Here is a 14,092-nt window from a genome sequence, read left to right as displayed (position 1 = left end):
TAGCCCGCCAGGCTCCTCTCTCCATGGAATTCTCAGGCAAGAATACTGGAGTGGGTTGCCATTTCCTTCTCCAGGGGATCTTCCTGACCCAGGGATCGAATATGCATCCCCTATGTCACTTGCGTTGGCAGGCAGATTCTTTACCACTGAGACACCTGGGAAGTCCAGTGCTGCGGCTTAGCATGTGGCAGAAAAAGAGATCCCTGAACTGAACCTCAGAATCGGGCTCATCCACACAGCATCACACAGCTCCAAGCACTCACACCCCACCCCACCCCACTCCCCCAGCCTCTGACCACTTAACCTTGGAGGGGCTGACAGAGCCCCGGCCTCTACAGGCAGGACGAGCCCAGGGAAACCCAGCAAGGAGCAGACTCACCCCTTCCACCCACCCCCAACCAGAGTCTCCCAGGAGCGGGGAGGAGCAGGGGGTCCAGGCAAGCCCCACTGACTGCAGTGCTGCCCTGGAAGGGGACCCTGGAGCCGGCCTGAGCATAACCATGGGTCCCAGGAGCCCACCTCCCTTCACTTCAGCTCCCGCGGAGGAGCCGGGCGTCTTGATCCTCTGGCCCCAGGGGCCACAGTGGCTGCTGCTTCCCTCTACCCTGCAGGTTCAAATCCCAGATCCCACTGTCTCATCTCAGGGACAGGTCTCAGGTCCCCACGGGGCTCTCCCAGCGTGGAGACCACCCCCACTACTCAAGTCTGAACAGAAGCTGCTCCTGGTGAAGCTTGCGAAGCCTGTTGCCCTGGCAGATCCTGTGCCCCGTGGTCGCTCCTCAAGCGGGGCCTCTCCTGCTCTGTGGGTTTCCAGGTCTGATAACTGGGCTCCTATGATAGCAGAAAGGCTCCTGCTTCAGAGCTCCTCGCAGCCATGGGACATGCCCCAAGCGTCTCCTTATTTCCTTCAGTCACTCCAGCAGGGTCTGTAGGAGGAGTTCAACACCCTTCTTTTTTTGTTTCAATTGAAGTTATAGGTGATGTTGTGCTAATTTCTACCTTAGAGCAAAGTGGTACAGTTGTACATGTAATTCAAAGTGTGTTAGTCACTCAGATGTATCCAACTCTGTGTGACCCCATGGACTGTAGCCCACCAGTCTCCTCTGTCCATGGGATTCTCCAGGCAAGAATAATGGAGTGGGTTGTTATTGCCTTCTCCAGGGGATCCTCCCAACCCAGGGACCGAACCCGGGTCCCCTGCATTGCAGGCAAATTCTTTACCATCAGAGCCATCAGGGATGCCTGTTTATATATACATTCTCACACACACACACACACACACACACACACACACACACACACATATATATATTCTTTTCCATTATGGTTTATCATAGGACCAACCTGCCACCTGTCCTTTCCCAAACCTGAGTGGGTCTGACGTTATTTCTTGGATCAAAGAAACTGCTTTCTCCACAGAGGACTTGGGGTGCTTCAGACCCCCCACCCCACTGCTCTCATGGGTGTGGTGCAGGCCCAGCTTTCTCTGACCCACAGGAAGGTCTCCTCCAGGGGCCAAGAGCAGCCCCAGCTCGGGAGTGTCTGTCCTGCAGATGATCCAACCTCAGCTAAGCAGCCTCTGACTCCAGGTTCTCATCTTGGTGGCCCTAAGCAAGCCCACAGAAAAGCTGGCATGTTTATCTCAACATGCAGCACGGCGATGACCTGGTCCACCTGCCGCCCAGGAACAGAGAGGAGAGAGAGAAGGGACCCTAGACAAGGCAGGTGTGGTCTGTGCCAGCCTTGTGTGGACCCTGTGCCCCATGGAGTCAGGGGCAGAGGACAGTCCTGGCCAGACAAGGCTCAGGTCAGTAGTCCTGCTACCTGCTGCAGTGAGGGGGGCGAGAGAGGGGTCCACATGTGTGCAGGACCGGGTACCCCTGAGACCCTGCCCACTGGTAAAGAAGTCCTCATTGGAGTTCTGGGCTCTGTCCTGACCACAGTGAAAAGAAAGAAGTGAGCAGAGAGTAGAAACCCTCCTCTTATCCTCACGCATGATTTGGTTTCATTCTGACTCACAATCTGGTCACTTCTGATCGTTTGTGGAAGGATGACAGAATCTGAGTGAAAAATCTATGGACAGACACAACTCCAGGGCCAAGGGTCACCCCCTCAGCTGGGGTTACCTGCTCGTTCGTTTCTACATGATCCGGGTCCTAACCTCCATCTCCGTCTGGAGAGAAGCCTCTTGCCTCTGCATTCCCATGACAGTGTCGCAGGTTTCTGTTGTCAACCCCTGGCTACACTGGTGAAGCAACCCTGTAGTCAGGACACCTTAGACCCTTGCACCTAAGATGTCAACCCACATCACCAACTGGGCTCCACTCTCCAGCCCCAGGGCCTTGGAGGTTCTTCTCCTACCCCTGGCTGATTTCTAGGAATGCTAAAAATGTTCTCCCCACTTTATAAAGCTGAGCATTTGGGCTTGCTTCTGCTCGGTGTCCAAATGCTGGGACCTGACTCGGTTGGTCCAGGCTCTCTCACAGGCTGGAGAGAGGATCTGAAGTCTCTGTCTTTCCCTCTTCCCCTGACAACCATCTCAGCAAAGGGGAAGGGGCACACCTGAGTTTGCTCTTGACCCCATACTAAACTCTGAACCGCCCTGAGAAGGCAGAAGCCTGCAGACAGTTGGGGTCACGCAGATATCATTGCTGCCTTTGCACAGACAGCTGGACCCCTGGGGGCTGACCCGGCCGCTCCCTTGGCCCTCCAGGCCCTGAGTGTCTCTCCTTGTCTTGCATCCCTGGGACCACATGTCTTGATGGCTGGAAGCACCAGGGAGCTGCGGGTAGAGGGAAGGAGCCAGTGTCTGCCCAGCACAGCTCACTGGCAAGTACTTTCACTTCTGTTTTCCCCTCCATGGGCGGAGCCGCCAGCCCTGGATGAGACCCAGAGCTGACTTCCTGCTCGGCGCTCAGGGCTCCGGCAGCCTCTCCGGACCCAGGCTGGGGAGGCTGGAAGAATCAGAGGCCAAGCCCAGGCCCAGGCCAGGCTGGGCGGGAAAATGGCTGGAGAGGGCAGAGAGCTCAGCACCAGGTCAGTCTTTCTCCCTCTTCTTCCGCCTTTCCCTGTGGCCACACTGCTGTTCAGTGCTGTCTTTGGACTCTGCACCGAACCTTTGCTTTCCACCTGGTGTAGGGGAACCTTTGCCTGCCATATAGGGCTGGCCAGGAATGTGTGCCGAGGAGATGGGATTTCAAACTGCAGCCTCAGGGCGCCTGCCGGTTGAGTCCTGCTGCCACAACACACATGACTGCTTGCTTTGCAGCTACGGCTCCGCTGGCCCGTCTGCCTGAAGGCGCCTTGTCCTTTATGACGCTTTATTTCCTCGTGACCCCAGATTACTCTCATTTCCCTCTTGTCAGTTCTACCTTTGCATAGATCATTTCGAAGAAGGTAGTTTAGAAAACACAAAATTCAGGGTAAACCCCTGACATTTTGAAACCCTGGGTGGTGTGGGCTCACGTCTGTCCTGTCGGTGACACCTCTGTCAGCTCTGGAACTAATCTCGTTTCTGACTGGGGGTCCTGGGCTCCTCCTCCAGCCATCCTGAGCAAAGAAACAAAAGGAAGAGAAATGCCTCAAACTGCCCAGGGCTAACACAGGCGGAGTAATTTTACGTTTGGTTTCATTTTCTATTCTGGAACAGGTTACATCTCTACAAGGAAACAAGTCGTGTTTCTATCTTTCTCTAGTAACGGATCAGAAATAACATTACTTAATATTTTAAAATTTTAATTTTTTTAATGCAGAAGAAATACATATGCAGTCTGGCTCATAAAATTTCAAACAATACGGAAGTAGAGAGAGGGGAAAAGTCCTGTTCACCACTCACCCCCTCGCAGCTTCCAATCCCGGTCCTGTTAGAGTTGTAGGCATAACCCTCCAGATTTGCATTTATGTACATAACTCATTTTCCTACATACATAATGTGAGCCCTGTTTTTTAAAACATGGAATTATATTGTAAATGCCATTTTGCATTTTCGCTTAGTTTAATAGTGAAAATCATAGAGATCTTCTTAATAATCATGGGCTTGCCTTATTCCTTTTAACAGCCATATATAATACTATTCTGTGGAATGGACACGCCATAGTTTTATGTTGTTGTTGTTTGTTTATTTCTTTAATTGAAGTATAATAGTTTTACAATATTGTGTTAGTTTCAAGTGCACAGCAAAATAATTCAGCTGTACATATACGCGTATATATGTATAGACACATATTCTTTTTCATTCTTTTTCCATATATGTTATTACAAAATGCTGAGTAAAGTTCCCTCTGCTACAAGCAGGTCTTTGTTGTTTGTCTGTTTTATATAGTAGTGTGTATATGTTACTCCAAAATTCCTAATTTAACCCCCCTCCATATGTTCCCTTTGGAAACTGTAAGTTTGTTTCCTATGTCTGTGAGTCAGTTTCTGTTTTGTAACTAAGTTTATTTGGATCAGTTTTTTACATCCCACATATAAATGATAGATGATATTTGTCTTTCTCTGACTTACTTCACTTAATATGATAATCTCTGGGTTCATCCATGTTGCTGCGAATGGCGTTGCGTTTTTTTCCTGACTGAGTAACATTCTGTTGAATGTATATACCACATCCCCTTTACCCATTCCTCTATCGATAGATATTTAGGTTGTCTCCATGTTCTGGCTACTGTAAATAATTCTGCAATGAATACTGGGTCGCACGCATGTCTGTGAAGTATGGTTTTCTCTGTACACATGCTCAAGAGTGGGATTGCTGGACCATATGGTAGTTCTGTTTTTAGTTTCTTAAGGAACTTCCATACTGTTCTTCATAGTGGCTGCACCAATTTACATTCCCATCAATAGTGTGGGATTCCCTTTTCTCCACACCCTCTTCAGCATCTATTTGTAGACTTTTTGATGACGGCCATTCTGACTTACACCATAGTTTTTAAACCACTCCAGCGTTCTACTGACAGACCTTCAGGTAATTTTCAGTTGCTCACTTTTGCCAACAAGCTATGATAACAAAGATAATTTATTTCTTTATATTTTTTGCACATATACAAGTGTCTGTGTTGTGTCAATAACCAAATAAGTTATAGTGCTGAGGCAAAGGGCACTCATATTTAATTGTTTATAGATTCTTCCAAATGCGTAAGTAGCGGAACCAATATATCTCCCTACCAAAAGTTAGGCTTCCCTGGTGGCTCAGTGGTAAAGAATCCATCTGCTAATGCAGGATACACAGGTTCAATCCTTGGGTCAGGAAGATCCCCTGGAGGAAGGAAACGGCAACCCATTCCAGTATTTTTTGCCTGGAAAATCCCATGAACAGAGGAGCCTTCAGGGCTACAGTCCATGGGGTAGAAAAAGAGTCAGACACGACTTAGCGACTAAAAAACAACCCAAAATTAGACAAGCCATCTCCCCACACCCAAACTTTGCAGATGTGGTGGATAAAGAGTGGCATTTTGTTAACTTCATTTCAGTTCAGTCACTCAGTCCTGTCACATCAGGCTTCCCTGTCCATCACCAGCTCCCAGAGCTTACTCAAACTCATGTCCATTGAGTCAGTGATGCCATCCAACCATCTCATCCTCTGTCGTCCCCTTCTCCTTCCGTCTTCAATCTTTCCCAGAGTCAGGGTCTTTTCAAAGGAGTCAGTTGTTCACATCAGGTGGCCAAAGTATTGGAGTTTCAACCTCAGCATCAAGTCCTTCCAATGAATATTCAGGACTGATTTCCTTTAGGATTGACTGGTTGGATCTCCTTGCAGTCCAAGCTACTCTCAAGGGTCTTCTCCAACACCACAGTTCAAAAGCATCAATTCTTCAGCACTCAACTTTCTTTATAGTCTAACTCTCAGATCCATACATAACTACTGTAAAAACCATAGCTTCGGCTAGACGGACCTTTGTTGGCAAAGTAATGTCTCTGCTTTTTAATATGCTGTCTAGGCTCGTCATAGCTTTTCTTCCAAGAAGCAAGCATCTTCTAATTTCATGTCAGCAGTCACCACCTGCAGTGATTTTGGAGCCCCCCAAAATAAAGTCTTTCACTGTTTCCATTGTTTCCTAGTCTATTTGCCATGAAGTCATGGGGCTGGATGCCAGGATCTTCGTTTTCTGAATGTTGAGTTTTAAACCAACTTTTTCACTCTCCTCTTTCACTTTCATCAAGAGGCTCCTTAGTTCCTCTTCGCCTTCTGCTGTAAGGGCGGTGCCATCTGCGTATCTGTCGTTACTGACATTGCTCCTGGCAATCTTGATTCCAGCTTGTGCTTCCTCCAGCCTGGCATTTTGCGTGATGATGTTCATCTGCATATAAGTTTAACTCTGCATATAAGTTAAATAGGCAGGGTGACAATATACAGCCTTGACGGACTCCTTTCTTGATTTGGAACCAAGACAAACAACTGGACTGTTGTTCCATGTCCAGTTCTAACTGTTGCTTCTTGACCTGCATACAGATTTCTCAGGAGGCAGGTCAGGTGGTCTGGTATTCCCGTCTCTTTCAGAATTTTCCATAATTTGTTGTGATCCACACAGTCAAAGGCTTTGACATAGTCAATAAAGCAGAAGTAGATATTTTTCTGAAACTCCCTTGCTTTTTTGATGATCCAACAGATGTTGGCAATTTGATCTCTGGTTCCTCTGCCTATTCTAAACCCAGCTTGAACATCTGGAAGTTCACAATTCACTTACTGTTGAAGCCTGTCTTGGAGAAATTTAAGCTTTATTTTACTAGCACGTGAGATGAGTGCAATTGTGCATTGAAGTGAAGTCAAGTGAAGTCGCTCAGTCGTGTCCGACTCTTTGCGACCCCACGGACTGTAGCCTACCAGACTCCTCTGTCCATGGGATTTTCCAGGCAATAGTACTGGAGTGGATTGTCATTTCCTTCTCCAGGGGATCTTCCCAACCCAGGGATCGAACCCAGGTCTCCCACATTGTAGACAGACGCTTAGTTTGAACAGTTTTTGGCATTGCCTTTCTTTGAAATTGGAAAGTAAACTGAACTTTTCCAGTCCTGTGGCCACTGCTGAGTTTTCCAAATTTGCTGGCATATTGAGTGCAGCACTCTCACAGCATCATCTTTTAGGATTTGAAATAGCTCAACTGGAATTCCATCAGCTCCACTAGCTTTGTTTATATTGATGCTTCCTAAGGCCCATTTGACTTTGCATTCTAGGATATCTGGCTCTAGGTGAGTGATCACACCATCGTGGTTATCTGGGTCATGAAGATCTTTTTTGTACAGTTGTTCTGTGTATTCTTGACACCTCTTCTTAATAACTTCTGCTTCCATTAGGTCCATACCATCTCTGTCCTTTATTGTGCCCGTTTTTGCATGAAATGTTCCCTTGGTATTTCTGATTTTCTTGAAGAGAATTATTGTCTTTCCCGTTCTATTGTTTTCCTCTATTTCTTTGCATTGATTGCCGAGGAAGGCTTTCTTGTCTCTCCTTGCTGTTCTTTGGAACTGTGCATTCAAATGGGTATATCTCCTTTTCTCCTTTGCCTTTAGCTTCTCTTCTTTTCATAGCTATTTGTGAGGCTTCCTGAGACAATCATTTTGCCTTTCCTTTTCTTGGGAATAATCTTGATCACTGCCTCCTGTACAATGTCATGAACCTCCCTCCATAGTTCTTCAGGCACTCTGTCTATCAGATCTAATCCCTTGAATCTGTTTGTCACTTCCACTGTATAATCATAAGGGATTTGATTTAGGTCATACCTGAATGATCTACTGGTTTTCCTTACTTTCTTCAATTTAAGTCTGAATTTGGCAATGAGGAGTTCATGATCTGAGCCACAGTCAGCTCCCGGTCGTGTTTTTGCTGACTGTATGGAGCTTCTCCATCTTTGGCTGCAAAGAATATAATCAATCTGATTTGGGTATTGACCATATGGTGATGTCCATGTGTAAAGTCTTCTCTTGTGTTGTTGGAAGAAGGTGTTTGCTATGACCAGTGCACTCTCTTGGCAAACTCTGTTAGTCTTTGCCCTGCTTCATTTTGTACTCCAAGGCCAAATTTGCCTGTTACTCCAGGTATCTCTATCTCTTATTAACTTGATTCTCTTAATTACATGAAAGATTGAAAAATTTTTGTGTTTTCTATGATTACTGGTTAATTTATTGACAATGTGAGTTCAGATGATTGTTCTTTCTTTAACAATAAGAATTTGCTAAATATTCTGAAAGTTATGAATATACTTTTCTTGCCTTTTAACTTTGCTCATGGGGACTTTTTCTTTTTTAATATAAATGTATTTATTTTAATTGGAGGCTAATTGCTTTACAATATTGTCTTGGTTTTGCCATACATCAACCTGAATCTGCCACGGGTGTACACGTGTTCCCCATCCTGAACCCTCCTCCCACCTCCCTCCCCATCCCATCCCTCTGGGTCATCCCACTGCACCAGCCCCGAGCATCCTGTATCATGCATCCAGACTGGACTGGTGATTCATTTCATATTTGATATTATACATTATACATGTTTCAATGCCATTCTCCCAAATCATCCCACCCTCTCCCTCTCCCACAGAGTCCAAAAGACTGTTCTATACATCTGTGTCTCTTTTGCTGTCTCGCACACAGGGTGATCGTTACCATCTTTCTAAATTCCATGTATATGTGTTAGTATACTATATTGGTGTTTTTCTTCCTGGCTTACTTCACTCTGTATAATAGGCTCCAGTTTCATCCACCTCATTAGAACTGATTCAAATGTATTCTTTTTAATGGATGAGTAATACTCCATTGTGTATATGTACCACAGCTTTCTTATCCATTCATCTGCTGATGGACATCTAGGTTGTTTCCATGTCCTGGCTATTATAAACAGTGCTGCGATGAACATTGGGGTACACGTGTCTCTTTCGATTCTGGTTTCCTCAGTGTGTATGCCCAGCAGTGGGATTGCTGGGTCATACAGCAGTTCTATTTGCAATTTTTTAAGGAATCTCCACACTGTTCTCCATAGTGGCTGTACTAGTTTGCATTCCCACCAACAGTGTAAGAGGGTTCCCTTTTCTCCACACCCTCTCCAGCATTTATTGCTTGTAGACTTTTGGATCGCAACCATTCTGACTGGCATGAAATGGTACCTCATTGTGGTTTTGATTTGCATTTCTCTGATAATGAGTGATGTTGAGCATCTTTTCACGTGTTTGTTAGCCATCTGTATGTCTTCTTTGGAGAAATGCCTGTTTAGGTCCTTGGCCCATTTTTTGATTGGGTCGTTTATTTTTCTGGAATTGAGCTGCAGGAGTTGTTTGTATATTTTTGAGATTAGTTGTTTGTCAGTTGTTTCATTTGCTATTATTTTCTCCCATTCAGAAGGCTGCCTTTTCACCTTGCTTATAGTTTCCTTTGTTGTGCAGAAGCTTTTAATTTTAATTAGGTCCCATTTGTTTAGTTTTGCTTTTATTTCCAATATTCTGGGAGGTAAGTCACAGAGGATCCTACTGTGATTTATGTCAGAGAGTGTTTTGCCTATGTTCTCCTCTAGGAGTTTTATAGTTTCTGGTCTTATGTTTAGATCTTTAATCCATTTTGAGTTTATTTTTGTGTATGGTGTTAGAAAGTGTTCTAATTTCATTCTTTTACAAGTAGTTGTAAAAGACCACTTTTCCCAGCACCACTTGTTAAAGAGATTGTCTTTACTCCATTGTATATTCTTGCCTCCTTTGTCAAAGATAAGGTGTCCAAAGGTGCGTGGATTTATCTCTGGGCTTTCTATTTTGTTCCACTGATCTATATTTCTGTCATTGTGCCGGTACCATACTGTCTTGATGACTGTGGCTTTGTAGTAGAGCCTGAAGTCAGGCAGGTTAATTCCTCCAGTTCCGTTCTTCTTTCTCAAGATTGCTTTGGCTATTCGAGGTCTTTTGTATTTCCATACAAACTGTGAAATTATTTGTTCAAGCTCTTTGAAAAATACCTTTGGTAGCTTGATAGGAATTGCATTGAATCTGTAGACTTTTTTCTTATTAGAGCTTAAACTTCAGGTATAGACTTCTTATTCTATTGATTTTTCAAAACAGATTCACCCTTGTTATTTGGAATAAATAAAGCCATTCAGAAAGTTACTGATGAATTCCATGTGCACTGTCTTTAACCATAGCCCTTGTGCTCTTAAGGTGATAGATTCAATTCTACCTTTATGGTAAGGTTCTCTTCTAGTATATCCAAAATTATTTTCTTTTTCAATTTTTGGATAAAATTATTCTTTCATTGTAGCAGTTTTAGCCTTCATAGCATTTATCTGTCTTTCAACTTTTATATCTTTAGCATTTTGCTTTCTGCTCATAATGATTGTCTCAAACTTTTCTTCATGAGAATTATTTAATATTTAGTAGTTTTTGGTTTCTTGGTGTTTTTTTTTTTTTCAAGTTGACTGTGTTTATTTGGGGGATCTTAATTTGTTTCTACAGCTCTCCTAACTTGAAACATTTTGTTGTTTTATCGCCTCATCTTCGTGCTCTTTATTGTTTAGGTCTTTGTGTGATGCTCAGTGCTTTGAGGATGTTTTCTTCATCCTCTGGGTTATCTTTCCAGAGTGATTCTGTTTGCAGTTTGGTTTCACGCGCTGTTTAACTTTCTCGTTCATGCGCCTGCCATGGATTTACAGCCCATTTCACTTCAACTTGACGTGCACAGCTCGCTGGTCACCCACAGTCTTGAGTTGAGTAAATGGTTTTGTTTTTTTACCCATATTTTCTTTAGGTATCTGAGACCAAATTACTTCCTGTCTGATAAAGCGTCTACTTTAATTCTTGTCAATTTCAGTTTGAGAACCCTGTGATCGGTTAAACCATCCCTTTCCCACTGATCTGCTGTGCTCCTCTTCTCATTAGTCAAGTGGCCATATCTGCAGGGTGCTGTTTAAGTGCTCTCTCTTCTCTGCCATTGACCTATGGCAGGCTTTCCTTATGTGTCTCCATACCGTCATGGAAACAAAAGCTTCACATGAACTCCTAAAAATGGTAGAGTAAATCTTCCCATGTTCTTTTCTTTTTCCAAAGTGTTTTGGTTTTAGCATTTCCAAATCAGTTTGTCAAAATCTTGTTGAGTTTTTGTTTAAGATTGTGTTGAATATGTAGGTCAATATTGTCTTCTATGTCATTATATGGCATTTGTATGTTATTAATTTAAAAATTTTTCTAATAAGATTTTCTGCCTAGAAGTCTCACACTTCTTCTGCTAGATTTATTCATAGATACTTGACATCTTTCTGCAATTATACCTATGTAATTTCAAAATCAACTTTCTAACTGCTTGTTACTAAGATATAAAAATAAATGGAAACTTTGCCCAAAAATTCTAATAACTTGTATGGAGATATATACTTTTGTATGGACGTAAATTTATGAAACATATACGCAATGACGGCTTTGGTCCTTCTAATCTAATCCTTATTCTTCCTACTTCTCTTCTAGCCTTTCTGTGTGGGCTAGGACTTTGGGTATGGTGAACACAAGTAGTAGCAGTAATCATCTCTGTTTTGATTCTAGTTCCAAAGGGAAGGCCTTTATCATTCATTGCACAATTATGAATGATGTTTGATGTAGGTTTTCTTTTTTAATAAAACGGCTTACACAGGTTAAAGAAGTTTTATACTTGACATCTGACACTTTTCATAAATGAAATGTTTGTGGCCCTGTTTTCTCTTGTTTCTGCCAGTTCTCATGCACAAATTTTATTTTTTAAGTAAACTTCGTTTTTGGAATAACTTTATATTTACAAAAAAGTTACAAAGGTAGTACAGAAGTTTCTAAACACTGCACACCCAGTTTCATATCCTGTGATGTTACCCTCTCATATTATTGTGGTACACCTACCAAAACTAAAAAACCCCATACTGTTAGGTTATTCAGTTCAGTTCAGTCACTCAGTCGTGTCCGACTCCTTGCGACCCCATGAATCATAGCACGCCAGGCCTCCCTGTCCATCAGCAACTCCTGGAGTCTGCTCAAACTCTTGTCCATCGAGTCAGTGATGCCATCCAGCCATCTCATCCTCTGTTGTCCCCTTCTCCTCCTGCCCCCAGTCCCTCTCAGCATCAGGGTATTTTCAAACGAGTCAACTCTTCGCATGAGGGGGCCAAAGTATTGGAGTTTCAGCTTCAGCATTAGTCTTTCCAATGAACACCCAGGACTGATATCCTTTAGGATGGACTGGTTGGATCTCCTTGCAGTCCAAGGGACTCTCAAGAGTCTTCTCCAATACCACTATTCAAAAGCATCAATTCTTTGGCACTCAGCTTTCTTCACAGTCCAACTCTCACATCCACACATGAATACTGGAAAAACCATAGTCTTGACTAGACGGACCTTTGTTGGCAAAGTAGTATCTCTGCTTTTTAATATGCTACCTAGGTTAGTCATAACTTTCCTTCCAAGGAGTAAGCATCTTTTAATTTCATGGCTGCAATCATGATCTGCAGTGATTTTGGAGTCTGACACTGTTTCCACTGTTTCTATTTCCTATGAAGTGATGGGACCAGATGCCATGATCTTCGTTTTCTGAATATTGAGCGTTAAGCCAACTTTTTCACTCTCCTCTTTCACTTTCATCAAGAAGCTTTTTAGTTCCTCTTCACTCTCTGCCATAAGGGTGGTGTCATCTGCATATCTGAAGTTACTGATATTTCTCCCAGCAATCTTGATTCCAGATTAGGTTATTAGGTTACTATTAACTAAAGATGGTGGCTCAGATGAGAAAGAATCTGTGTGCAATGCAGGGGACCCGGGTTTGATCACTGGGTCTGGAAGATCCCCTGGAGAAGAAAATAGCAACCCATTCCAGTATTCTTGCCTGGAGAATTCCATGGACAGAGGAGCCTGGAGAGCTACAGCCCATGGGGTCGCAAAGGATCAGACATGACTGAGTGACTAACATCAACACTAAACATACCTAACTAGAGCCCAGACTTTTTTTGTTTCACCAGTTTTCCCACCAGTGTTCATATTCTGCTGCAGGACTGAATCCCAGGCACCGCAATGCATTGAACTGTCCAATCCCCTATTCTCTTCTGGTGTGTGACCGTTTCTCAGTCTTTTCTCGCCTTTCATGACCTTGACAGTTTGAAGAGCACCAAGCAGGCATGTTGTAGAATGTCTTTCAAGTTGGGTTGGTCTTGATGTCTTCCTCAGAAGTAGGCTGGGGTTACAGGTTTTATGAAAGAAAACCACAGAGATGAAATGTCCTTTTCATCACATCCCATCAGGGAGCATGTCAACTGACTTATCACCAGGGGTGTTGACACTGATCATTCGAATTAGGTGGTGTTTGCCAGGCTTCTCCACCTATCAAGTTACTAGTTTTTTCCTTTTTATGCTCTATTCACAGGATTATTTTGCTTATATAGCTGGTTATCTTGGACTATATACTAGCACTGTATTTGGAAAATTATTTATAGGTAAAATTTGGGGCCGCAGTGAAGGTACGAAACTTTGGAAAGGATTTCTGTTTGTTACATCCAGGTGCTTCAAGGCACCCCCTCTGGAATCTCTTAGGTACAAGCTCAGAGACTGAGAGAACCTGGGGGAATCCGGGTGATTTCACCAGGAATGCAATTCAGTAATTCCAGGGCTGTTCCTTCTTCTCTTTATTCTCTCTATGAAGATATCAAAGTCAGGAACTGGACTCCCATTGGACTCTGCACCCTATGTGGACTCTAGACTTTATTTCTGTCCATCTCACCCCTTAAGGCTCTCAAACCTGAGGTTCTGATTTTCTGGGATCAGCAAATACCCTCAAATCAAAAGTGTCTCTATGCTTTGTCCCTCCCCCTTTGCTTTTGCTGGCAAATCCTTACTGCAGTTTCATCTCTTCAGTTATTGATAACATTTTTAAATGCTCTTTCCAACTCCTAAGTTTTTTCAACAGAACACTGTAATGCTTGTGGGAGCTGGTGGGAGACAGATGTTTTGAATCCTGCTCCACCACACCAGAAACTCGCTGTCATTGATTGAAGGATTGATTAATTGGTTAACTGCCAGTTTTCAAAGTCTATGGTTTGAGGTTTGATGGTGACTCATGAAGTTTCCTCTGACTGCTTCTGAGATTTTTCTCTTAGCATTTAAACAGTAGTGAGCCTAAATTT

General features: G+C 43.6%; 1 protein-coding gene across 2 annotated transcripts in view; it reads left to right on the top strand.

Annotated features, from left to right (window-relative positions):
* LOC102186814 (nuclear body protein SP140-like protein) overlaps positions 2,830-14,092 on the top strand; it is a 93,180-nt gene continuing 81,917 nt past the window's right edge. Inside the window, exon 1 of one of the 2 annotated variants that reach the window (XM_013973246.2) lies at positions 2,830-3,036. In XM_013973246.2, the coding sequence (XP_013828700.2) occupies positions 3,005-3,036 (32 nt within the window). In that variant the 5' untranslated portion in view covers positions 2,830-3,004. The remainder of the gene's footprint in view (positions 3,037-14,092) is intronic. The other variant, XM_013973259.2, reaches the window with a different exon arrangement.

This window comes from Capra hircus, chromosome 2 (genome assembly GCF_001704415.2).
Source record: "Capra hircus breed San Clemente chromosome 2, ASM170441v1, whole genome shotgun sequence".
Classification (NCBI taxonomy): Eukaryota; Metazoa; Chordata; class Mammalia; order Artiodactyla; family Bovidae; genus Capra; species Capra hircus.
The sequence above is the reverse complement of the archived record's forward strand: the minus strand, read 5'-3'. Positions and strand labels throughout refer to the sequence as shown.